General features: G+C 42.2%; 1 protein-coding gene across 4 annotated transcripts in view; it reads right to left on the bottom strand.

Moving 5' to 3' along the window:
• Nucleotides 1-1,164: 1,164 nt before the first annotated feature.
• The window catches only part of Dclk1 (doublecortin like kinase 1), a 275,000-nt gene continuing 251,841 nt past the window's right edge, over nt 1,165-24,323 (bottom strand). For 2 of the 4 annotated variants that reach the window (XM_051176966.1, XM_051176968.1), the window contains exons 16-18: nt 18,602-18,715; nt 13,493-13,566; nt 1,165-1,499 (exon numbers count right to left, since the gene is read on the bottom strand). In XM_051176966.1, coding sequence (XP_051032923.1) covers nt 1,442-1,499; nt 13,493-13,566; nt 18,602-18,715 — 246 coding nt within the window. In that variant the 3' untranslated portion in view covers nt 1,165-1,441. The remainder of the gene's footprint in view (nt 1,500-13,492; nt 13,567-18,601; nt 18,716-24,323) is intronic. The other 2 variants (XM_051176965.1, XM_051176967.1) reach the window with 1 other exon arrangement.

Here is a 24,323-nt window from a genome sequence, read left to right as displayed (position 1 = left end):
CTAGGGAGACAGATTGGGTAACAGGAGTGGAGAACCAGTCCCAATCAGGCCCTGGCCCCAAACCACAAAAGCAACACATCTCTCCTGGATGGCTAGAGACCGCGCTATAATAAAAAAAATCATGAGAGGGAGTGGCAGTTTCAGCCTCCAACCTGTCTTCTGGGAGACTTGCAGGTGCCTAGAGTTACTCATGGAATTGGATTTATTTCTATGAAACCCATTTTCAGAAGCTTTTGGATTGTGTGCCCACTGTACTTTCTCTTCTGTCACTTTGTAAATCCCTTGCCTCTTGCTACCCCTCACCCAAGATCTTTCATATTCTGTGTTGGTTTCACACTGCTGGCTACAGTCCTGTGCAAAAGCAGCTGAGAAGAAGAAGGAGAAGAAGGAGGAGGAGGAGGAGGAGAAGAAGACCCCACAGATCTTGCTTTCCCTTGCTGGATGGATTTCCAGTCCCTGTAGAGCACCTGGTAATTTATTGCTCTTTTCACCAGTAATTTCTAGATCTTTTCTGATCCTGAGCAGACAGATCCCAATTCACCAAGCACAAGCTAAGGCTAGGTGGTTCCCCGAGGGTCTGTCTGGCACTAGCAGCAGCTAATGGGGAAGCAGCATTTCAGGGGCGTCATCAGCACATCTTTGTATGGAGACAGGGAGAGACACCGTCAATCACTTGGGTGAGGCTGACACAAACCTAATTCCCGCCAATAAAAGCAGAGAACTGGCTACAGCTAACCAGCATACTACTTAGGAAAAGGACCCCCTTCTTCATAAGATGGTTAGGAATGAGGGGTGCACCTGCTGACATTATAAAACCTGTCATGTTCTAAACACACAGAAAAGGATCACAATGGACCAACCTCCATGCTCTTTTTGTGTGGACATTTTAGGGTCTTAATGACGCCCCTTGGCCTGCAGCAAAATTAAGAAATGTGTGTGAATATACATAGCCAAGGTTCTGAAAAATTCCCCAGCAAGGATTCTAAAGAAAATTCTATGCACTTAGAGGGCTAATATGTGCTGTTACATATTTCAGATCCTAGCTAGACTGATGAAAACATTCATTGCTTCTATGTTAAAAAAAATTTGCAAATTAACCTTAACCCTTTAATGACCCCTATTAGCAGCAAATTACCATCATCACAAACATCACATGCCTTCTCATTCAGTAAAGGGAATTTGCTACAAAGGTACCCAAAACATACTTTCTGTTCTGCCATTCAAGCATTGAGTGCTAAATAGATCAGATGAACCTGTTTTTTACAGAAGTTTGGGGGAAGGGGAGTCTCAGAGTCTTAAAGGGTTAAGCTAGGACTTTGAGTAAAAGGGTCTTATTAAAAGGGCGAGTTGGGGGAGCGAACAGTCTCAGAGGAGCTGGGGGAGTAGTCTTCTGATTCCGAGTTGAGTTCTGGTGGAGCTGGCTGTGCCTTGTACCGGCTCCTCACATCCTGGTTGCGTCTTCGTCGGAAAACCTGCCTCTCCTTATCAAGAGCGGTGGTCTAGCAGGGGCATAAAATGAGAAAGAGGACAATTAGGCCAGGGGACATGGCAGGAGAGAGTCTAAATGTTTTACAGTTGGAAAGTGTGCTGGCCAAGCTAACCTGCCCATTACCGCTCACTTATGCCAACAGTCACCATTCTCGGGGAGCTGGTTAAACGACCTGGTCATGAAGCCAGCAGGCACAGGCAATGTCTCAGGTTGCAACCTACCCAGTGCTATCACCCAGTGGCTTCTGGAGTCAACCCCACATTAAATGGGAGCTTCAGTCCTTTGTTTGTGACAGGTAAGAAAGCCTCTTAGGTCACACTGGCCAACAGGCAGCTTAGGACGCAGGAATAATAAGGCTGGAGGATGATGAAGTCATCAGAGATAGAAATGTAGCCACAAGCTCTCCCTGCTGTGTTAGCAGTTTCCATTCTTAGTGATCTCATTGTCTGTTGATGAGTGGTGATGGCAGAGCCTTGGGAGGGGCAGGGTGAATTGTAATGAAGCCAATGTCAGCCAGAAAGGACCTCATCCTATGGGTTTTACTTTACAGTGTCCATTATCATAAAAATGACCTTTTGTTTTGTCTTCTTTGAGAATTCCAACATCTTGCCTCTATGCCCAATTTTATCAAGGAAACCTCAGATGATTTCTGGGATGTGCTACCTGGTTGTAACCCTTGAAAGTTATTAGAACATCAGTATGGGGATACAGTGTGACTTCATCTCTTATTTAGTGGGTGTGGGGAGGGACTGGCCCATTATAGCAAAAACCTTAACAGAAAGCAGAAGAACAGGCACAAAGCCTAGAGAAAAATACTGAACACAGGGGAAGGTGAAGGTGTCCTTGCCTGAAACTCCCTCTTTAAAGGGAGGTAGCCTGGAGGCTGCTCTGTTTTTAAGAGGTTACTTTCTCTCTGGGAGGATATCTGCCGCCATTTTTTCCTCTAGAAATTTTACTGTTGGTTTCTTCAAAGAACTGAGATAAATTTATAGCCAGCCTGGTTCTGAGAACAAAGTGAAAACTAAGCCCCTCATATGATTGCAGAATAGCATTAGAACAATCTTACATCTAAAAGAAAGCAATCAAAGTTCCAAAATGAAGTAATAAAGAGCGAAATAGAGACAGCGTGTAGAACCAGGGCAGTAAATGGCTTACTTAGGCTGAGCAGTTTCCACTTTAAAAACCATGCACACACTGAGTAACAGTGTTAGAAGCCAATGAGGGCGATAAACTTTAATAATTTACTTCTCGCTTCGCAGAACAGCTAAAGCATGAGCCAATGGCCCCTCTGTTGAAATGTCTGCCTTAATTCTGCCCTCATTGAATTTTAAAGGACCTCATATGTCTAGTTTTGGGTCTCATACCCACTGATTTCATGAAAAGTCAGCCTCTCAAACCTAAATTCCTAACTTTATTTAAAACACTGTAAAGTCACAACACATGGTATTTTGCTTTTCAAAGCAAACTGAGAACTCTCTGTTTGTGTGGAGGTGGATGTTTGTAGAAAACAGATGTCTATTTAGTCTGTCTGACATAAAAAGCATTCTGTGGTTAATCCAAGGGTAATATAAACTCGTCTCCTGGTCATAAAAAATATAGTTGTATTTCTACCTTTCTGTGGATGAAAAAGGTACTGGCCCTAGACAGAATGCTGATAGGGAAACACAGGCGGTAGGTCAGTCATGGAAGGACGCACAGGGAATGTGCACTGCTCTGTGTGGCCCATTCATCCAGTTCCATCATTATGCAATATAAGGGGCAGGCATGGCCTCTTTTCACACTTACAGAAGTGCTGCAGATAAAATTGGATGTTTGAAAATGTTTAGGCAGCCAAGGCTTGCAGAGGTGTGAGCCACTTTCTTTTCCCCTTCGTAATTTGATGTGAGATACGATTGTAAAAGTAAGCAATGGAAGCAAAGGAGTGCCCCTATCACAAGTTGACTCAGAGAGACCGCCCACCATCCCCCACCCCACCCGCTCTGTGCTCTTGCCTGGCATATCTCCTCGTGCAATAATTCAATCACAGACTTGTTGAGGTAGACTTTGACTGTGATTCTCCCTGGTGAATTCTCAAGGACTGTCAAACATTTAGTTCTTGACCTGCCTTAGATGGCCATGATTAGCTGTGTGTTCAGCTGCTCTAAGTCACACACCACTGAAAGAGGGCGTTTCTCCAGAAACACAGACGCTGGTGGCTCTCACATTGAGCCTGTGCTCAGATGGTTCCTCACTTTAACCTTCCTGTCTTCAGAGTTTCCTTCTTGCTCCTTTGCCTAGGGAAGCCCTTCTCTGTCTTGCTTAAGTGCTCAATTCCACATGTCTTGCCTTTCTCTCTAATTAGTAGCTTTCTAAATGGTCACCTTCCTAGATAAACTTCTGTGTGCTTACATGCTCCCACATTTCAAAGCACTTCTTAGAAAGGTGTATTGGTCCTGATTTGTATGCTCTGGAATAAGGGTCAGGTGGCAGTTTCTAATGGATTTATAGATGCTTAAGAGAGAAAGAGCTGTTCAGAGCATCTCTGCCCAGTGCTCTGTCTTGATAGGACTGAGGTTGAGGCTCAATATGTAGAAGGATTTACCCATGTATCACACTAAGAATATATCTCATGTCTCTTGCACAAGGCCCAAGCAAGCATTTACTCTGTAATCTGCTGAAACAGGATAAAGCAGAGTCTGTGTGTTCACAGCTCACCCTGTCTCTGTTCTCATCCCAAGTAACAGGGGAAGACCTAACCACAGACAGTATCTAATACCAAATGCTGAGGTTACCCTTGGGCTGATGATCAATAAAATCTTGGGGAGCAATAAGTCAGGACCTACCCAGTCCAAGCCACTTTGAATCTGGGGGACCGTGACCTTCTAGATGCAGTGCTTACCACAGAGATGAGGGTTTCCTATCTGCCTGGGCCACTGTAGCAATTATCCATAGCTGCAACCAAAGACCACATTTCTAGCCATAGCCTCTGCTCCCTGAGCCTGAGCACATTCTGTTTCTAGCTCTATGGGCTGTGGTTCATTTTAAGAGGTTTGTCCATCCCCATTTATTGTGTGCCCTGAGTAAATCAGGACTGACCGTTTTCTCCCCTACCTTACAGATTCCTTAAAGGGCCATGATCAAGTCTTAGGTGCCTTCTCTGCATTCTCCACAGCTCACAGTACACAATAGATACATTATGAACTTTGTGGCTATTGAAATATGAGGAGTTCCAACAGAGGTCACCCACTTCCCTCTGGGGTACCCAATCTCCAGTACATCCTGCAAGTAACTGACAGGTCAATTTTCACAAGGTCCAGTTTATTTACAATTCCTCATAAAGTCTAAATCCTTGTCTCAGCCTTGCCAATGCATTGACAGTAAAATTTTCCAGTGTCGAGTTCCTATTATTGCTCAGAACTGATTCTTGGCATCACTGGACCCACTGTGTCCCTTTAGCAGACAATGGCTCATCTAGAATATCACCCCTTTGCCTTATTCTTTTCCAACACCTTTCCAATCCCATGCTGACTCCAGTGAAGGTGACCCTACCAAATCTATCAGAGAGCAAATGGTGGGCTTGCCACTAGAAGCAAGCCTAAGCTGACAGGTTCAGGATAGACACCTCCCCACATCAACAAGACACCTTGAAACTGTCTCTGGAATTTTATCTTCACAATGAATGCCAGTTTTCCAGATGATGGCTTCTCAAATCAATACTACATGGACTCAAGAGAACTCAGTGAGACAAGTGTGAAGGACAGAAGGGAACTGGGTTTTGAATGAGCACTCTCTACTTGCTGCAAAAGACAGAATCCACTCACAGACCTATCTAGTCATAACAAGTGTTTGTGTGTCAACCAGTCCGGTGTGGGCTTTCTTCCCATGCCATCAAAACAGTCCACTGGCAAACCTCTGAATTCACTTGACTGTCTGCATCCAGGCTCAAGCTGCTCCTTGCCTGACAAGACTTCTCTGCCCAGCCCAGTGCATGTTCCCCAGGACCTAATCATAATTCATCTACTGCAGTGCATCACCCCTAAACTCCTCTGGCAAGAACGTTCTTGACCAAACCTTTTGCCTTTAATTGCACACTGGCTTCTTCCCACCTTTTCTGTGCAGATTTCTCAAATTTCATGTAGATTCTGCTATGCTACAACCAGAGACTTCCAGAATACTTATCTGTCTGTGGAATACTGGCTGGGCATGTATCACAATCACACACTTCTTATCCAAACCAGAATTATTTCAGGTGATTATGCACTTTCTGAATAGTTTTATAAAATAGAACCCCTAACAGCTCTACGAAATTACAAGCAAGAAATTAGTAAAGTCAATACTTCAGAATCAATCTGATTTGAATATTAGCAAAATGATTCCTGTATCATAGAAAGTATTTTTTTTTTCTGTTATTCATGCATTTGCCCATTGCCATTTCTGATCGCAGTTAGTGCTATGCCATTTGTGATTTCTTTGGAATTCTAATTAGAGCCCTCAAGACTGACACACCTCTGAAATACATCCAGTTTACTAGTTACAGCTGGATTCTGTAGCCCCCTTAGCATTTCAGAACTGATAGATTCAGCAAGTAAACAGAACTACTTGTAGTGATGTACTCTCAAGAGAGATTGTAATGCAAATGTGACAGACTGGAAACTCTTCCCTAAGCATTTGAAGCCTGATTTGTCCTCTAAAGTGTTGTATCACACATTCAAATTCCGGGCCATTTCTGAATGGCTGAGAGGCAGCTTTACTTATTCTTTCCTTTATTTTTTATCAATCATGCAAGATCGTCAGTGTCTCCTCCTCACTGCCTGCCTTTGCAAGGGAGTGTGTCTTAAGGTACAGCCTGGATGCCCCGTTAGCACATGAGACTTCCTGACAGATCTGTTTTGTAATTTACTCTGCTCAGTGTTTGTGGTTTTGTTGTGAACAGCATGAATAGACTTGCTATTGAAATCCCACGAGTCTCCTCAGTGAGCCTCCATTTCATTAAGAGCCCCTAAGAGAATCTCAAGACTGGAGTATCACAATTGGGTGTTAATAACCACAGGTTAGAGGTGGGCAAGGGCCCCTTAGGACTTTCTTCCATGCTAACCATGGTAACCAACTGAGTTATTTCATATGTATGTGTGGCCCTGGTCCCCATGCTGTGTACTGGGGAGCTTGGTTGAAAGAACATATCATTGGGAAATGAAATGATATAGAGAAATGAACTAATAAAGGCCCATCCTACATAGAAGAAGCACCACAAATACCCATCTAAAACTGCTAGCTTTTGACTCTGACAAAGCCCCTGGCTGCTCCTGTAGCAGGTGATGGATGGCTGTAATATGCTAGTCACCACAGCAACTCAGGTAACTGCACACAACATAGCTGGAAATGTAAACAGGAATTAATATCTGTCCTGTTTTTTGGCTTACCACATGACCAAGCACACTGAAATAGAAGGCGACCCCTGTCTAAACAGGAGAATTATTTGGCCAGTGAATTCTTGTGTTGATAATGAGTGAGCCTGTGCTCCACATTCTACTTGGGTATTTTAAATCCAGTTTGTGACACTAAATTTGAAAATATGGACAAGTGAACTTGCACTTTATCTATCTGGTCCTTGTGCAATGTTAAAGAGGGAAATACTACAATGGCAGGGGAAGGCTGGGCAGGAGTCGGGAGTATGAATTGTAATATCAGCCTTGTCTTTGCAACTAGGAGGCATCACAAACCTCTGTAATGCCTGTCTTGTCTGCAGCTTTAGTTTAATCCTCTTGGAAGCAGTAGTGGGTAGAAGTTGGGAGGATTAGCTTTTTGTCTTACCTCAGCTAATAATGTGACCTTGGACATGCTCCTTCTTATGCTGCCTTCTAGATTCCACGTGCATGTACTGAAGTGTGTGTGGGGGTATCTCCCAATGCCTGATCCTTAGAAGGTTCACCTATGAAATTCTACCAGAATGCTTAATATCACCATCAATCGACTGTAATGGGCTGTGTTTTCTCTTAGCAAATAATAGACCTTACAGTCTATGGATCAAAAATATTTCTCCTCTGCAATACAGGCAGGATTCACAAGGGATGTACTTCATTTCTGTTGTGCGGCGATGTTTTCTGTCATGGCAGTAATTATTGGATTTAAGAAACTACATTTTTCAAAGGCGCAAGTGTTGATGACTTTCCCTCTTTGGCTTTTTCTAATTTATTGCCAGCCATCACAACGAGTCTTCATTTCATTAATAAAAGAACATTATTGTGCATTTTGCCTTTTAGCCCATCCATTATTCATACTACCTAGGAGGCTGAGACATTAATCTCAGGAAACTGCTCCTTGCTAACCCTCACTCTGTAGGGACTAAGTTATAATTTGCTTGCCATTAAAATTAAACTAACAAATCGATCTGGTATCCCTCCTCATTTTATTGTGTTTATTGTCATGCTATTACTGTTCTGTTTTGTTTGGTTGGTGTTTCCTTTGGGGGCCTTGCCAGGAATTGCAAAGTACCTGGAGACATGGCATAGGTTTTCCCTAGAGTAAAAGTCACCATTAAAATGGCAAAAGGAGACTTGCACAAGATAAAACCAAACAGCTTTCCATGCAGCTTCCTTAGGTGACTTTCTGAGGTATTAGTCCCCATTTTCCTGGGAAGGCTGATTGAGCGTCCATGTCACCTAACTTGATCAGACACAGAACTTTGAGACTAGGTGCTTAAAAGGAACTCAACTGGCCTGACTCTACCATCTTCACAGCCTCTCAGCAGAGGGTTTCAATGGTGGCCATTGCAGGGCATTGAGCTCAGGCTTCCAGGGGCTTGAATTTGCTCTGCAGCCTTGGGTTTCCCTATAGATGAGAAACTGAACCTCCATGGGACTGCTTCTTACCACACTGTAGAACTAAGGAATTACCACAGACAGGGTTTGTCCTATGCAAACCTGAAAAAACTTTAAAAATAAGCTAAGTCTTTCAGGTGTGTCGATGGCTGCCTTTATTGCAAATACTATTCTAGCTTAGCCGAAAGGCTTGCAAAAATACTTCTGAGTTGTTAAAAATGAAAAATCTCTAGAGTATCTTAGATGTGGTCTGATTACCACAACTTTACCTCTTAAAAAAACCCACCCAACCTAAAAATTTCTTCTTTGGAGTTCAACTTTTCATTCATTAATTTAGCAAAGATACCATTTCAAGTAGCTCCTATGTCTAGTCTCATGGAATTTTCATTTTTAATTGATGGTATTTTTAATCTAGATCCATCCTTCATGGGGTCAGAAGACTTCTTGCAATGGGCCAGTTAGGCAAGAGTTTTGGGTTTCAGGTCATTCAGTTCTCTGATACAACTTTTCAGATGTGTCACAGAAGGGCATAAGCAGCCACAGGCAATGGCTGTGTTCTAATAAAAGTTAAAAAAGAAAGAAATGAAGGAAGAAAGAAAGGAAGAAGAAGGAAACCAGTAGGAAGAAGGCTAGATTCTATCCCTTGTTGTAACATGCCAACCCTGTTCTAGAGGAAAGCCCTTTAAACCTACTCTTTGTTGTTACTTTCAGCTCTGGACACCAGAGTGGAGGGAGCTCTCTCAAGGGCTCCGTGAAAGTTAGGTGCTTGCACCTCAGGAAAGTACTAGGAAAATTCATGATCCCACCTCAATAATTATCCATTTTCTCGGGAGACTGTCTCTGCTAGGCAGTGGCTTTCTCTCAGAAGTGAGTGGAACACAAGGCAATCCTTCCTGAATTCTGTTTTGGGGCTGGGACAGATGAGGGTACAAGAAAGGTTGGCTCAAACCCCAGGCTTTCTGCCGCCAAAACTCCCTTCTCTTAAGGGTTGCCAGGTTTTGACCAAAGTTCAAGTCATCTCGATTTTTAACATGGTGTGTGCTTCTCATGTGTTTGAGAATCTTTGACCCCAGCTTACAAACACGTATGCCCTTTCCTGTGGAGCTTATGCTGCTCCCTGGGAGAGAGGCTCCCTTGCCTTCCTGCTTATTAGTGTGTGACGCCTGAGTCTCATCAGGGAGCATGACTGAGGCCTACTTGCAAAAGGTGACAGTAATGCAGAAAAGACTGTAGATGTTTACTTTTAAGTGAAAAAGAGGGACAGTGAAGTAAAACTAGATATCAAGCAGTATTTAGTAGACATCAAATTGTCCAGGACCCCAGGGAATAGACTCTCTTCAATTCATACCCACTGAGGACTTGGGTGCCACAGTTTTGTCTCCTTTCTAGTTACAATTTGAATGTACAGAAAGACTTATATATTGTTGAAATGCTCTCAGAAGAGGCCTCTGAAAACAAATGAAATGAAATCAAAACAGCTGTCTGCTTAGCTTGGTAAACCATGAACCAGGTGGCTCACTATTCCTGGTTATATATATATTATACATATATATATATATATGTATATATTTATAATATATATACATTACTAATTTTTGAGGCAAGGTTTCACTGTGTATTCCTGGCTAGTCTGGAATTTGCTACATAGACCAGGCTGGCCCTAAACTTACAGAGACCCACCTGCCTCTGCCTCCCAAGTGTGGGGTCAGGGCTGTGTACTGCCATGCTTAGATATCTCTGCTCTTCTTGCCACAGCAATAGACAGACATGGACTGCTCTGAATGTTTTTGAATCTGGCCAGAGACCTCAGGGGTTACTAAGGAACAACTGCAGGGCCCAATGCTCACTGTTTTCTGGAAGCTTCTCTGTCATTTTGAAGTTGTCTATGACCTTTGTAGATGCTCACCCCTCTGTTACTGAAGAAGCCAGGGTGAGGCGGAGGCTGGGAGTGGTCAATCCTATGTTGTTACAGAAGCATCAGTTCTCCTCTGGCAGCACAGCAAGGCCAAGGCAACTCACCACCAAGCAGGCCTTCTTGGCCATGGCTGGCAGAGCTCTGTCTGCTGTAGCTCACAGCATGTTGAGAGTCCTATCTGCTGTCAATAGGGGCACCTCTTTCAAACCTGCACACCCACACATTTACCAGACCCCATTCCTTTCAAGAGCCAAGCATGACAGCATTCGATGGCGTCCCCAAGCCAGTGCCAGGCTGCTGGTGGCTCTGCCTCCTTACTCACTGTTTCAGAAGGGGGTGTCGACACTGTGATATTTTAGTCACATCATGCCTGGGAACTCAATCACCCCTTCGTCCTAGCTCACCTCCCCATTTCATCGTATTCAGCATTGGCTCCCTATTTTGACATCTTATTTAACTGAGTTACTTCATTTTAGTCATGGCCATGGTTTGCACATTTCAGTTGCAGAATTCTGTTCTGTGTGTTCTTGGCCATGGCACCAGCCACAGGGATGTCTGTACTTGGGAAAGGCAGAAATGATGCTGCGACTGGGTCCCCTTTGAGATGGGGAGGGGTAGGTCAGGATGTATGTGTCCTTGTACCTTGAAGTAAGGAGAAGCATTACTTTAGGGGCTCAGGGGGGTGGGACAGCCTAGTGAGCTTGGGCTCTGGGTGGTAAGACCTCCTAGATAAATGAGTCAGCCAGAGTACAGTTCCCTGGCTGTAGGCAGAGGGTGGAGGGGCATGAAAGAGAAAAAGGAAAATGGACCCCCATCATGTTGATACTAAAATGTCAATTAAGAGGATCCCACCGATTTGGGGCACCTCCCGGAGATGGTTTTACCAGCTCACACCCTCATGTGAGCTACTTTGTAAATGCAAGTGGGACTGTGAAGTGCTTTGCTCAGAGGCAGTGTCAACAGCCAGGAGCACTTATAAACACAACAACTGGGAGCGGGTGGGGTGGGTCGTTTGCCTGAGATGATTGTTTATGTTGAAAAGTTGGCCTGCCACCCTGGGTAGATGAATGCTCCCACTTCTGTGGAGATAAAAGGGAAGCATTTGTGATCAGCAAGGAGAGCGTGTTCATTCTGGGGCTAAATGGCATTATAAAACTTCCTAATTAAGCATAGAAGGCAATGAGATTTTAGTGTCATGTCTCCAGTTTAGCTTTACATACTGTGTACGCTGTTTAGTGCGGCAGTAACTATAAACATTGTTGTTACTGCCCCCAGCTGGAAAACAGAGCAGTTCATGTGTGGAAGGAAAAAGAAATTATCTCCCATCTGCTCCTGCCCGTTATTCAGGGATGTGTCATTTTGTCTGTGGATGGGAACCGCCACTAGCTTGTAGTTAGTCTTTTTAATACCGGCTCACATGTATTAATTATTATGTTTCCTTGACACGTTGAGCCTACCCTATGAGTTTTATAATTCCTCAGGATTTTCCTTTTTCTGAAATTAAATGGATTTAGGGATGCCCCGCCCCCTCTCTAAACACAAATAAGTATAGATGTAATTAGACACACTCCATGCCTATTTTTCACCGTCTAACAATTCTACATGTTCACATCTGGCTGATATACCCTAGGACAGGAGACCCAGGATAAGAAAAGCTGCAGCATGGTACAATTCAATTTACATAAAGTATGGAAGGGAGCAAGACTAATCACCACAGGTAGACTTTTCAGTTAGCCTTTACTCCTGGGACAAAAGCACCCTCTGGGAAGTGCCTGGGAGTGTGTTTCCAGGGTGCTGGGAATGGTCTGTGCTTGGTACAGAAGCTGTTTTATGAGTGTTCACAGTGTGTGAAATCTACTGGGAAGACTAGCTTTTGTGAAATGTGTACTCTTCTAAATTATCTTCAGTGTTAAAGAGTCAAAGGCTGGGTCTGTGTGCAGGCAAATCATAGGGAACTCCCCCTCCCCCAGAGCTAATTTACTTAGGTAAATGAAGTGCTGGCTATGGGACCCCTCCCTTAGACCAATCCTGAAGGCATAAAAGCACCTTCTCTGGAGAGCTCACTTAGAAGTCTTACTGAGAGGCAGATCTAGAAATGATCATGACCTTACCACATTTTTGATTATTTGTCAGAGTGTGTCTTGTTCTGGTTTTCTAAACCTTTTGTTTCGAGACCCTAATTATTTTAACAAATAATTAGGAGCAATAATCAGAGGGAAAATTTATACATATTACATATAAAGTATATATGTATCTAATCACACGTGAGTATAAACTTATTCTGATAAAACCTGGCAGTTTGATCCATGAGACAGTGTCAGGCAGACCCTATGTTGCTGCCAACAGCATTTGAGGACAACAAGCTGGGGTCAGGGGCTTTTCTTGGCTTTTACCTGGAGACCATTTTGGAGACATTAAGGTGAAGAGAAGTTCCCTAGAAACTTCTCAGAGTTCATTTCTCAAACCATCAAAAGTCATCATGCTTGTGGGTAACTCTAGAGAGATACACACACAATGCCCCTTGCAGAAGATGCCAGGGCCATTGACTAGAATAGGGAACGATGGGATAGAATTCATAAGCTGGTTAAACAAGTCAATACTTCCCAAAGACCCCCCCCTTGCTCAAGCAGATAAGCCAACTAAATAATCTGACAATTACAAAATATCAGAAAGTAAATTCATGCAGTAGCTAGTACATAGAGGGAATTTGGGGGAAGGGAGAGAAAACGGTAAAACAAAAACAAAACAAGAAGGTGAAGAATTTGAAAACACAAGCTTACCAACACACACAATGCATTCTGAAGCCCACTGTACTAGGAGGCATTTCTACTGCTAACGTGTAAATGCATTGTTCCATCATCTAAGGTTAAGGCTGGGCTGGATGGCTTTAAAACGACAGTATATACTTCTATAGCGTACACACTAAGGTGCTTCTGTAGTTCCATTTATTACAGGGCAGAAGAGCTCTGGAAACATCACTGTTGCAATCAGCAACAACAGGCAAATGCTTTGGCATCGACATGGAATATACTGTCCTTTTAACAGTAAGAGGAAATCGATACTGAGCATGTGCGATGGAAAGAAAGCTGGCAAATGTCAGTGTGAATAATGGGTGAAAAAAAGGAATGAGGGGGTGTGGCATCTCAATCAAGATTAAAATGAAACTGATAAAGCAGCATATGGACTGGGTAACAAATCAAAAACATGTTTATCCACTGAAGGAACTGGTAAATGGAGACTGCCAGCACGTTGCCATGGAAACACTGACTGTTGAGCTGCACCATCTCATACCTTATCCAATACATTCCTGGTTGCTGGTAGTAGTCCAAAGACCCTGATCTCTTGATGGTAAACCCGTGGTCCAGCTGAGCAGAGAGAAATGGGGCAACTCAGTGGATCAACATTGTGCTCAAGAATTAAGACTCCAGTCCAAGCTCTTCATTAACTACATACGTACGTACACACAGTGGCGAGGCCTTTTCTGCAGAGCAGCTATCTAATAATGCAATCTGCACAGTGAAAATAAAATAAAAAACAAAAAAACCACAAATCCCTTACAAGTATCTTTGGATGCCAATTTGTTAGGATAGCTTTAGTCTGTCAAACAAGTTTTTGAATACACATTAAACGATGTCCTCAGTTTCAGAAGCTATAAACACCTCTTCTGTTTATACAACAGAAAGTGCTTACAGTTAAACTAAATCAGCATTAGTCACTGTGAACCTGCTGATTGGACACTCTCCCCAACAACAGCTAGTAGGCTCAAACTCACAGCTTTGTAACTAAGAAATAAAGAGGAAAAGATGAGGTTTGAAAACTGCACGGGTCACCAACATTTAGACTTAAGAGAGAGTTGATCTTCAAAAATATAACTATTTTTAATTATACTCCTGAACTAAAGAGATGAGATAGCACAGTTTCTCTGGTAAAATAAATTTAAATGAGAAATAGCTTTCTCTGAACAGTAGAAGTACATACGAACAGGTAAGTGCTTAGTGGTAACAAAAGGCACAGCAAACACACCACCAGGTAAGTTCCCAATACTGTCCATTCCGGAAGGATATGTCATCATTTGGCTACCTGGGAATAAAAGCCTCAGTGCCAAAATCTGGAGAACAATAGCCTAGCTGCTTGCCTGTGCCGCTGTTCTGCCCACCCAGGATACACCTTGCTTTGGAAACAGAGACTCTGAGTCCTTTCAAGTGCCTCACCAATTTGATGTCCTGACAGTTTCTACTTCTAATTCACAAAAGGAGGCATTTCAAAAACATGCCAGGGCACCAGGCATTTAAATTAAAAACCACTGTGAAGATTGGGAGATCTGAGTGGAAACTGGGCTATACTAGTGTTCAGAGAAAGCAATGCGAGGTTTTAATCTTCAAGATGTATTCTTTCTTTCTTTCTTTCTTTTTTTTTTTAAAGAATAAAAATTGGTAGCATACTTGCTCTCTGGTAGCTGATTGTTTGGCCTCTATTTTAGGCCACAAAGAGGGTGACAAGTAACTAGTTCTTTACTGCCATCTACAGGCAGAGTGTCATAGAGCAGGGCGCAAGGGCTATTGAACTAAGCTTCCCAGCATCACATATTAGCTGATTAGTATGGATTTGTTCAATTAGACCGAAATGCTCTATTTGCATGAACAAAATTCAAAAGGACGACGTTAAAGCATTAGGAAAATTATCAACTAAAACAATAAACAGCACTAAGTGGGGAAAATATTGGAAATGTCATCTTAGTCATGGGTTCTTCATCAAACTGGGCAAATCTAATCATGCCTCCCTCCCGTCTCAGCTCTCAGAGAGTCCACCGTTAAAATGTCATCTCTAATTCCATTTCATGTCTATAAATTGCATTTTAATAACCTTTTGTTTCCCTATTTCTTTTCCTTTCTTCTTCTTTTTTTAATCTCTCCCAACTGATATGAAAAGTGTCAGGACAATGGAACCCTTCTTGGAGGCAGACTATCTTGACCATCTCGTGTTTATGGACAGCTTGGATCCTTCCTTGACCACACTGCCTGATTCAACAGCATTAGGTCATTTTCCATTTTTTCAGAAGGGCCCCATGACCCCCAAGATCTCCGGTTGGTAATTACATTCCCAGCCAATTGGGGGCCTTTGTCACATGAAGTTGCCACTTGGCCTTCCCTTGCTCCCAATAATGTATGGAATGAGAAACAGGGCAGGAAAAGTGGCAACATGGACAAGCCAGTGTGGTTCAGATTGTGCATTTGTATCAGACTACAGTCATGTCAGGGATGACACCCAAGAACGGAGTGTGCATGTTCAGACTGCATGCCCTTTTGTTCTTTTGTCAATCAAGAAAACAAACATGTCACAAACTCCTCTATAATCATTGTTGCTTTGTGGCTATGTAGATTTCTAACTAAGGAAAGACAAGTCCTATGTAAATGACTATTTCCAGAAAAAAGAAGAAAAAAATAAAAGAAAGAAAAGAAAAAAATTCCACAAACTGACACTCCAATCTAATTTTGAAAGATTCCAGGAGTGCATATAATTAAACAAAATAGGACTATGTAAGATAAGGACAATTTAAAGTAAGATGCATGTGATGTTTCATAGTCTCCTGGGAGCACATATATTTTAAAGGGAAAAATCCGTTTGAAAGAAACTTACTTTTCACTTAATTTATCAAATAGAAATCACCACTGTGTTATATTTATTGGAGAAGTGCTTATCATGGGGGAATAAAACTAGAATTATTAAGTTGTCAAGTGGTCTTTATAGACTATACCATTCATAAAAAGAATTTAGTTTACCTCCCACCAAAGTCCCTTCCCACAGAAGATTATTGCTTTGTGGTCATACACGGAGTTTGGACAAGCATATTATTTAACACTAATGTTATTTAATCTTGTGATAGACCTGCTATAAATACTTAGTCTTTATACTTAAGACCAGAACCAAGTTTATGGAATTTGCCAATGCTACTCTGAAAGCTAAAAGCAAGGCAGTCCTAATGGCCAGCTTCTAATTCCCAGCTCTGCCCCATGCAGATCCCAGGGATCTTTGTAGAGGGTGGAGATGCTGGTGTGGGAAAAGCCTCCTGGAGAAGGCATGTCAGTTCAGTTCCTTCCTTTTGACACTGACATGGATGATATCTTTTTCATACTTAAAATTTGAAAGGCAGTGTTTAACATGCAGATTATTCCCAAGTGCTGTATAATGGCCAGAGTTCCTTAAATGTACATTTAATTCATGTGTATCTCAAAGTCAGCACTCTGTAACTCATATTTATATTGTGCTTTGGTCGACATGGAAAACGTGTTAGTGATTAAACTGAGACCTCTACCTTCACAGCAGCATTCATGCTGGGCACAGTGACTCACACCTCAGGAGTCGGAGATAGGAAGGCTGCTTCAAATTTGAAAGAAGCCTGCCTGAGCCACATAATGAGTTCTAGGTCAGCATGGTGTACACTTGAGACCTTGTCTCAAAAACAAAAACAAAAACAAAACAGTGCCAACAATAACAACAGAAAATCAAAATCCAAAAACAAAACAAAGAAAACTATTACATTCAAAATGGTGTAGTTGTAATACTTAGAAAAAAATAACCAGTGGCAACTGATATTCTGTTGAGATATTTCTATGAAGTTTTAACAAATCCATAAATTAATAAACTCATAAAGATTTGGTCTCAGAATTTATCAGTGTTCAATTAAAATAGCATTTGCCCTGAAACATGAATCATTTGCTAACTAAAAAAAAAAAATCACAAAGCAGTTTCTGTCCATAGTCATTAATGGACTCCAAGAATACTGTAAGCAAATCATTTCTAAACAGCCAAAGCAAACCTGAACCAAAGACCAATAAAATGAAAAAAAAAAAACCAAAACAAACAAAAAACAAAAACAAAACAGATGACTCGGGTGGGAAAGATATTCTCTTTAACAGCAACAAGCCATGAGCAGGAGCAGAGAAACAATCCTTTTTGTGGTAGGGTGCTGGCAATCCATTCCAAAACGGTGGCCCGATGGAGCCAAACCTTTTGAAATAGCCAGACCTATGAAAATACAGTTTTGGCTTCACCGTATATCCTCAAGAGATAGTAGCTTGCAAAAATTCCTGGTGAATATTAGCTGATGACAAAGGACACTGACACTCTGGAAAATACGGAGGACAGTTGATTTTTTTCCCCACTGAGTTAGTTTTCTTGGAAAGAGATGAAGAGAGTGAAAAGGAAGAGCTTGAGTGTGTAAAACCTCAGTATTGGTAGGGAACATCCCAAGAAGTTTCCAGTCTATGGACATCTGTTCACTCATGTATCATCACCCACACTGTATTGAAAAAGGTGCCCGGAGGACTGAGAGATGCAAACAGCAAGAGCAAGCTGGCCTTTGTGCCACTTGCAAAGTCAGGAAGTCCCTATCAGACAAGTAACTATCAAAGCGGTCCTTCCATGGCACTCTAGCAAGATCAAAAATGAAAAGGAAAACAGAGCACTGAAGCATCCACAGAGGGGGTTAACTACGAGCCCTGCTCAGGAGGTGAGCACTAAGGCTGTCTGCAGCAGCAATACTCTCCCAGGAGTCACTATCACCCTGACTGAATGCTTTGTCGAGAAAAGGGGAACAGCCTGAGTGTCTCTCACAGGGGGTGTCCCGCTAAAACGTACATAGTCTGCCTAAAGAGGAAATTGTTAAAAACACAAGTGATCTGAGACGTGGATATATATGTGCACTCCAGAATTTGACACCAGGAAGTCGGAGGTTTTAGTATTCCTCAGACCAATTTCATCTTTGTTAGAGAAGCTATCAAATTACATATAGTGTACGCATGCATGCATGTGTAGAACAGGAAAAAAAATATCCAGTGCAACCTCATCAAATAAAATGGTAAATGATAAAAGATGTCAACTGAACAAATTCCTAAGGAGCAAGACATGTGACTTCACTGGGTGTTCCCAGCAATTCAGTCTCTCTGAAAACCCCTCTGTGTTTGCTTCTGCTTTTTGCCTTCCACCTAGATTTAGCATAAATGTCTGCATTGCTCCAGACTCTGCTGTGTTGCCTCCCTCCCAGCTCCCTTCCCCTTACAGATCTTAGCTAAGGGATAGTGAAGGCTTCACATGAAAGTCAAGTTTACACTGGCACAGAGTCCAGTTTGGGGAGAGGTTTTCTTTTTCTTCTTTTTTTTTCTTAAAATATATATATATATATATATATATATATATATCATGAAATTAATCTATGCTGCCAGATACCCTGGAGGTGTTGGATAATGAGGCACTCAGGGAGACACGCCACACACACACCACCTCCCCTGCTTCCTGAAGAAATGACCCACTATGCTGTGTCTGGGAGGAATCTGGAAAGAAATGCCTGTCTCTCGGGTGGGCTGCTTTTAAAAGTTAGAGGTGGATATTTCAGATGCTTACTGCTATGACAGAAACTCCAGCTGCCGTGCTGTTCGGCTTGGGGCCTGTGTTGAAATGCTTCTTGATCTTGCCAGCTACTGACAGCTGATGCTCATTTTCTGGGAGTCCGTCATCCTGGAGGATAAAAAGAGTGAGAAACAAAGAAAAAAAAAAGGCAAATATGAGATACATGGAAGTGAGGTCGAAATCTGAATCTCAGGTCAGGATCTTAGAACTGGGAGAGGTCAGAGAGCAGTCAACCAAGGCTTTCTCATGAGGCTGTCATTAAAGAGACCCCTGCCCACTGTCTTCCTTTGCCTTGGTGTTTTAATTGCTGGCTCTGTACCATCAGACCCTTGGAGGTATGCTTCCACAACCAAAATATTCTGACTTTGGGTTCCAATAAAATCTATTTTCAATGTTGGCCCCATGGACATATGTTTAAGGAAAAGCCAGTATGGCCAACTCAAAACTCCTGGGCTCAGCACGTCTTCCTCTCTTTCATAGCCCATGATTTAGATCAAAAGCTAAGGAGATGAGCACAACTGGTCACATGTGTGGCCATAAATACTCCCCCCCAGCTGCTCAATTGGCCATTCTAAAATCCCAGACAACCCCCTAGGTAAAAGTTTTCCCCTAAGTTTTAAATCATCCTTACTGCCTTCAAATCATTCGCTATTATGACTCTGTCCTTACGATGTAGTCCCTGTTAAAGCTCCTTTTAGCTAGGGCTTCTGCCATCTGCTGTACAAACCACTCTCCTGACGGTGACCAGGGATGCAGGCATGCATCACCACTTACTGGTTCACAGTGAAAGGCTGCATGATCCTTGAATGCAGGGACTGAACTTTGCTCACTGTTGGGTCCCAGGTCTTAGGACAGTGTCTGGGCACATGCCACACATTTAATAAATAACTATGGAATAGATGAATGAATGGACAATAGGGTGTGTATCACTGTCTGGTAAAACCCAAACCTGGGAGAGATGTTCATTTTCAGACTTTTTTTCCCTTTCCTCTTCACCACTTTACACATCATTTCTTGTCTCTGTCCAGAAAAAGAAATCTGCTGTTCCCCAATGTTCCCCAAGCACCACACACGTGTTATGAATGAGCTGCTCTTGAAGGTGTCTTGTCTGTGAACCTGTAACAGTGGCCACAGGATCATCTTCTTTGGGACTCTGGTCCTTCCTTTTCTTGATGATTTATGTTCAAATAACCTGTTCTAAGACATTTTCCTTATTTAAGCACAGTTCATTCCAATGGTTTTCTTGTTAGGTCCCCAATGCCTTTTACTTTGTCAGTTTGCTCATATACTTGAATTTTCTGGTATTAAGTTATCTCATTAGTCTATCATATTGTATCTGTCCATCACATATCTATTACCTATGGATCTACCTGTTCATTATTAGCATTCTCTACCACCTTTTCCAAGTTGTCTGCAATCGTTATTGCAAGCACTTGGTTCTTTGACATGGGTATTCATGTTATAATAAACATATGGATTGAAGGACTTAGCTAATATGCTTTTGTTTGTTTGTTTGTTTGTTTTTTGGCGAATGGGACACAATCTGGAGGAAGAGTTTCCAACAATGAAGAGGGGAAAAATGTTCCCATTTTCCGGGATGAGCTAGAAACACATGAAGTGGGATGATACTTGGGGAGGTTACAGAAACAAGGACGGGTGAAATACCTACTATGTGGAGGGCTAGATTAGGGATGCCACCCTGTGGGAGAAAGGAATGACCTCTACCCACTACATGCTATTAGGGAAAGAAAGGACACATGCTGCACCAAATTACGAAAGAGACAGCTAGTTCCAAAGCTTGGTGGGAAATCCTAGTGTTGTTGAGAGGAACGAAAACATATCCCCCCTCCACCACCACTGTGAACAGGCTAAGAAAATCGTTCATGGGGGATGGATGTGACCTTCTCATTAATGGTAGTGATAAGATTGACAGGCAGGAGGGAGAGGAGGTGGTATTTTGATGCAGTCAGTGTGGCCAAGTGGTTATGTTACTTCCTGCCAAGCAATGAATTACCCAGGATATCTCAAGGTAAAGATTTATTTTGAAGAATAATGGCAGATTAAATTAAACAGAAAGAACCAGTGGAGTTGTATTCTAAAAATTGGGTGGGGGGGGGAATAAAAAAGCTATGCTTCCTTTTTATTAGGTTTATTTTGGTTTTATGTGTTTGGGTATTTTTTTTTCTGCATGTATTATGTACACCACATGTTTGCAGTGCTTGTGGAGGCCAGAAAAGGGTATCAGATTTTCCAGGGACTAGCAATGGAACAACAAACAGTTGTGAGCTGCCAAGTGGATGCTGGGAACTGAACCCAGATCCTCTACAAGTGCAGAAAGTACTCTGAACCACCAAGCCATCTTTCTAGCCCCCTAGAAATGTTATTTATTTATTTATTTTTATTTATTTATTTATTTATTTATTTTAAATAAGACTGATGTAATGAACAGCTTCCTACTCAGACATCTAGGTAGTTCACTCTCTAGTTTTTTACTCTCTCTGCAGCTGGATGGTGATAACAAATATGTGGCCCAGACTCTTAAACATGGGGCAAATTCAGCAGTGTATATAAATGCCACCCCAATGCTGAATTATAAAATGGTGCTTGAAATTTAAGACAGTCAACCACCCTTGGAATCTAAGCTTACTTACACATTTCACAAGCCATGAAATGAAATGGAAAGTCTTACCAATATTAGCATTATGGTCTAGTTGGGGGTTCTTCTGGAATTAAAGGGATATCTCATATAGCGATGCCCTATGAGACACTGTTACACTTCACTGCCAATGTTGCAGATATATGCTACCCGTGTCTTATTACCTATGGTTCCAGGATACCTCAAGCAGAGAGATTGGTGATGACCTTTGGACTATGAAATAGGATGAGAAACTATGTTGGGGAACCAAATTTCGGTCAAAGAAACTTGAGTCCAGTTGTAGTCTTAGGGTGAGCTAGAGGAGAAAAGAGACATGACAGATAGCGGAAAGGAACAAGGCAAGAAAGTGGAAGCAAAGAGGAACTTCTGAAGAAGGGCAGTGTCTTTGTTCCAGGCAAGTGGAGACAAGAACAAAATAGACAAGGTGTGTGTTTAAATGTAGTAGGCTTGCTATCAGGAAAATCCAGACAGAGAAAGGTGAAGGAAGGGTTAATTATTGGTGGCCCCATGCTAAGAACATACTTGATTCCCTTTTTCCTCAGACTAGCACCTACTATACTCATTATCTGTCCCATTTGAAGATGAACCAACTGAGACTCAGAGTGGTGACATCATTTGCTCAAGGTTAAGTCAAAAGTGAACTGTGTCTGAACTGTTCTACCAAAGTATACTACATCAATAGAGGATATCTACTCTCATGGAGTCCTTCGTGCCTAGACTGCAAGTTAGTTAAGTGCAAATATTCAATGAGTTGCCTTTTCTGTGATGGAAATCAAACAGCAGTGAGGTAGAAGGTGAGTTCGATCAGGGGCAGAAGGAACAAGCAGATATCTGGATGGGCCTCAATCAAGCCTGAGAATGCAGAGGTCAGTGAGAGTGGTGGTGAGCACGTCAGGGGAATGTTCCTGCAGGACATTGTTAGAAACCTCTGTATTAAGTGATGAGTGGGCATCCATTCATCTAATAGGGCCAGGGCTCTTGGGTTGTAGACATACTGGATAGTGCCAGAAGGGCCTGGCTAACCTTTCATGAAAGGGAAGTGATGCATTGTTGATCGTGTGGATCTTACTGATGAGCTGTGTTTAATAGCTTAAGTGCAAACAAGAAAGAAAACAGAGATTCAGTAGGTATAGCCATCATTTTACTCCAGAGACAGATCCTTGCCAGTTTCCCTTCACCAGCTTCTCCCAAGCAAGTTCTTGAGGAGAGGATTTGCTTCCACCATCTCGCAGTGGGCTTTCTTCTCATTTCCCAGCCTGATTCTGGTCTGAATCTCCTGTCAAATCTTTCATTGACTCCTTCTCCATTCTGGGGCTGGAGATTCAAGCCCCCAGCCTTAAGTTCCAGTGAAGGTGTGAGCTTCCCTGGGGCTCTCACATCAGTTGACATGGAGCCAGTGAGATGGACTAAACTACTCTCAGAGGACACCAGAGACATTTGAACTTCATAAATTGTAGAACAATTTTGCAATTAAATAAAGTGTCTTAACTATAAGAGGTCACACACACACACACACACACATTACTCACACATACACTCACACACACAAATACACACACATCACTCACACATACACTAACAATACACTCACACACACACATGATCACACACCCACACTCACCCCCCTCACACACACACACAAAGCTCACACACCCACACTCACATACTCTCTCTCACACACACACATTACTTACACATACACTCACAATATACTCACACACACACACACACACACACAGCAAACAGCAGATCTGTGGCATTTCTTGATAAATTATTAAGGTTTTGAGCATAACAGGATTAAACATAAACAATCTGATTTTCAGGGTTTGGATGTATTCGAAGCCATATAGATTGATGGTGGGAGTTAGCTAACTTTCTGCCTTGCATAAGTGCAATAAATAGGACTCACTAAAACATGCATTTTTATATATACATCTTTATCACTATTACTTAGAATAGATTATGTGCCAAAAAATGTGCTATGAATTTTCTAGATGTGACAAGCCTGGCAGTATTTTACAAATAGCTGTAGTATTATTACCATACGCTCTGGTTTGGGAGTCATTTCTGAAGTTTGACTCAGGCTGGTTGTGGTTTAAGGCTAGTGGTTTTTTGATTTAGAAACTCCCATCCACCACTTGGCAGAACATTGCAACTGACAAGAACAAAATTAGTTTGCAAAATGGAAAATGAACTCTCCCAGCTGTCTGCAGGAGAGCTAACCTCCTGGTCTGCATCCTCTCAGGGTTGCTGAGGAAGAGCTGTGGTGAGGAGAGAGTGGGGGCTCGGATGTGAAGTCACTCAGTAGAGTGAATTCCCTCTTTCCTCAGGGAAGCATGTCAGGGCCATGCATTAGAAAAGCTGCCTTCCCCCATGGCTTTTTGGGTTTGATTCAAGGATCTGGTTTCCAGCCCATTTATTGCCAGACTCTGTTATTAAAAATATCTGTAGATTTATGAGAAGCAAGGCAGCCTTGAATAGTTTACTATGAGGATATTCTGATTTAGTCTAAAATAATCTCCAGTTCATTAACATGCTCTTCAATAACCGTTACATTTTACCTCCCAGCACGTTGCCCCCACTATTCTTGTTAACATCCGCAGCCTCACACTACACCCAGTGCTTCCAGCCTTCAGCATGCCTGGAGTCTACAGTTCACACAGCACTTAGTATAAGGAAAGAAAATGCCCAAATGGAAGCGACTTTTCATGTCACCTTTGTAAGTTATGAATATAGATAAGTAATTTTACATTTAATTATAATGTCACTGGAGTTCATTAACTCATCACCCATTCCATCAGCACAATACGGGGAGTACATCTGTATTCTTGTGTGCTGATGGTTGAGTTCTATCATGGGCTTTCCTAAGATATCATCTAGGCTTCCTTTTTCTTCTTTCTCTTCTTTTTTCCTTTGAGTGTCTTGGCTCAGCACTATCTTTCCAAAGGAATAATTAGGTAAGATAAAGAAAGCAAGATTAAGTTTAAAAGCTAAGAAAGAAACAAGCCATCTCAGCATGGTTCTAGACCTAGCCTGACTTATTTAAACCAGTCCTTCCAT

The sequence above is a fragment of the Phodopus roborovskii genome, unplaced genomic scaffold, assembly GCF_943737965.1.
Source record: "Phodopus roborovskii unplaced genomic scaffold, PHOROB, whole genome shotgun sequence".
Classification (NCBI taxonomy): Eukaryota; Metazoa; Chordata; class Mammalia; order Rodentia; family Cricetidae; genus Phodopus; species Phodopus roborovskii.
Note: the sequence above shows the minus strand (reverse complement) of the source record. Positions and strands in the feature narration are given on the sequence as shown.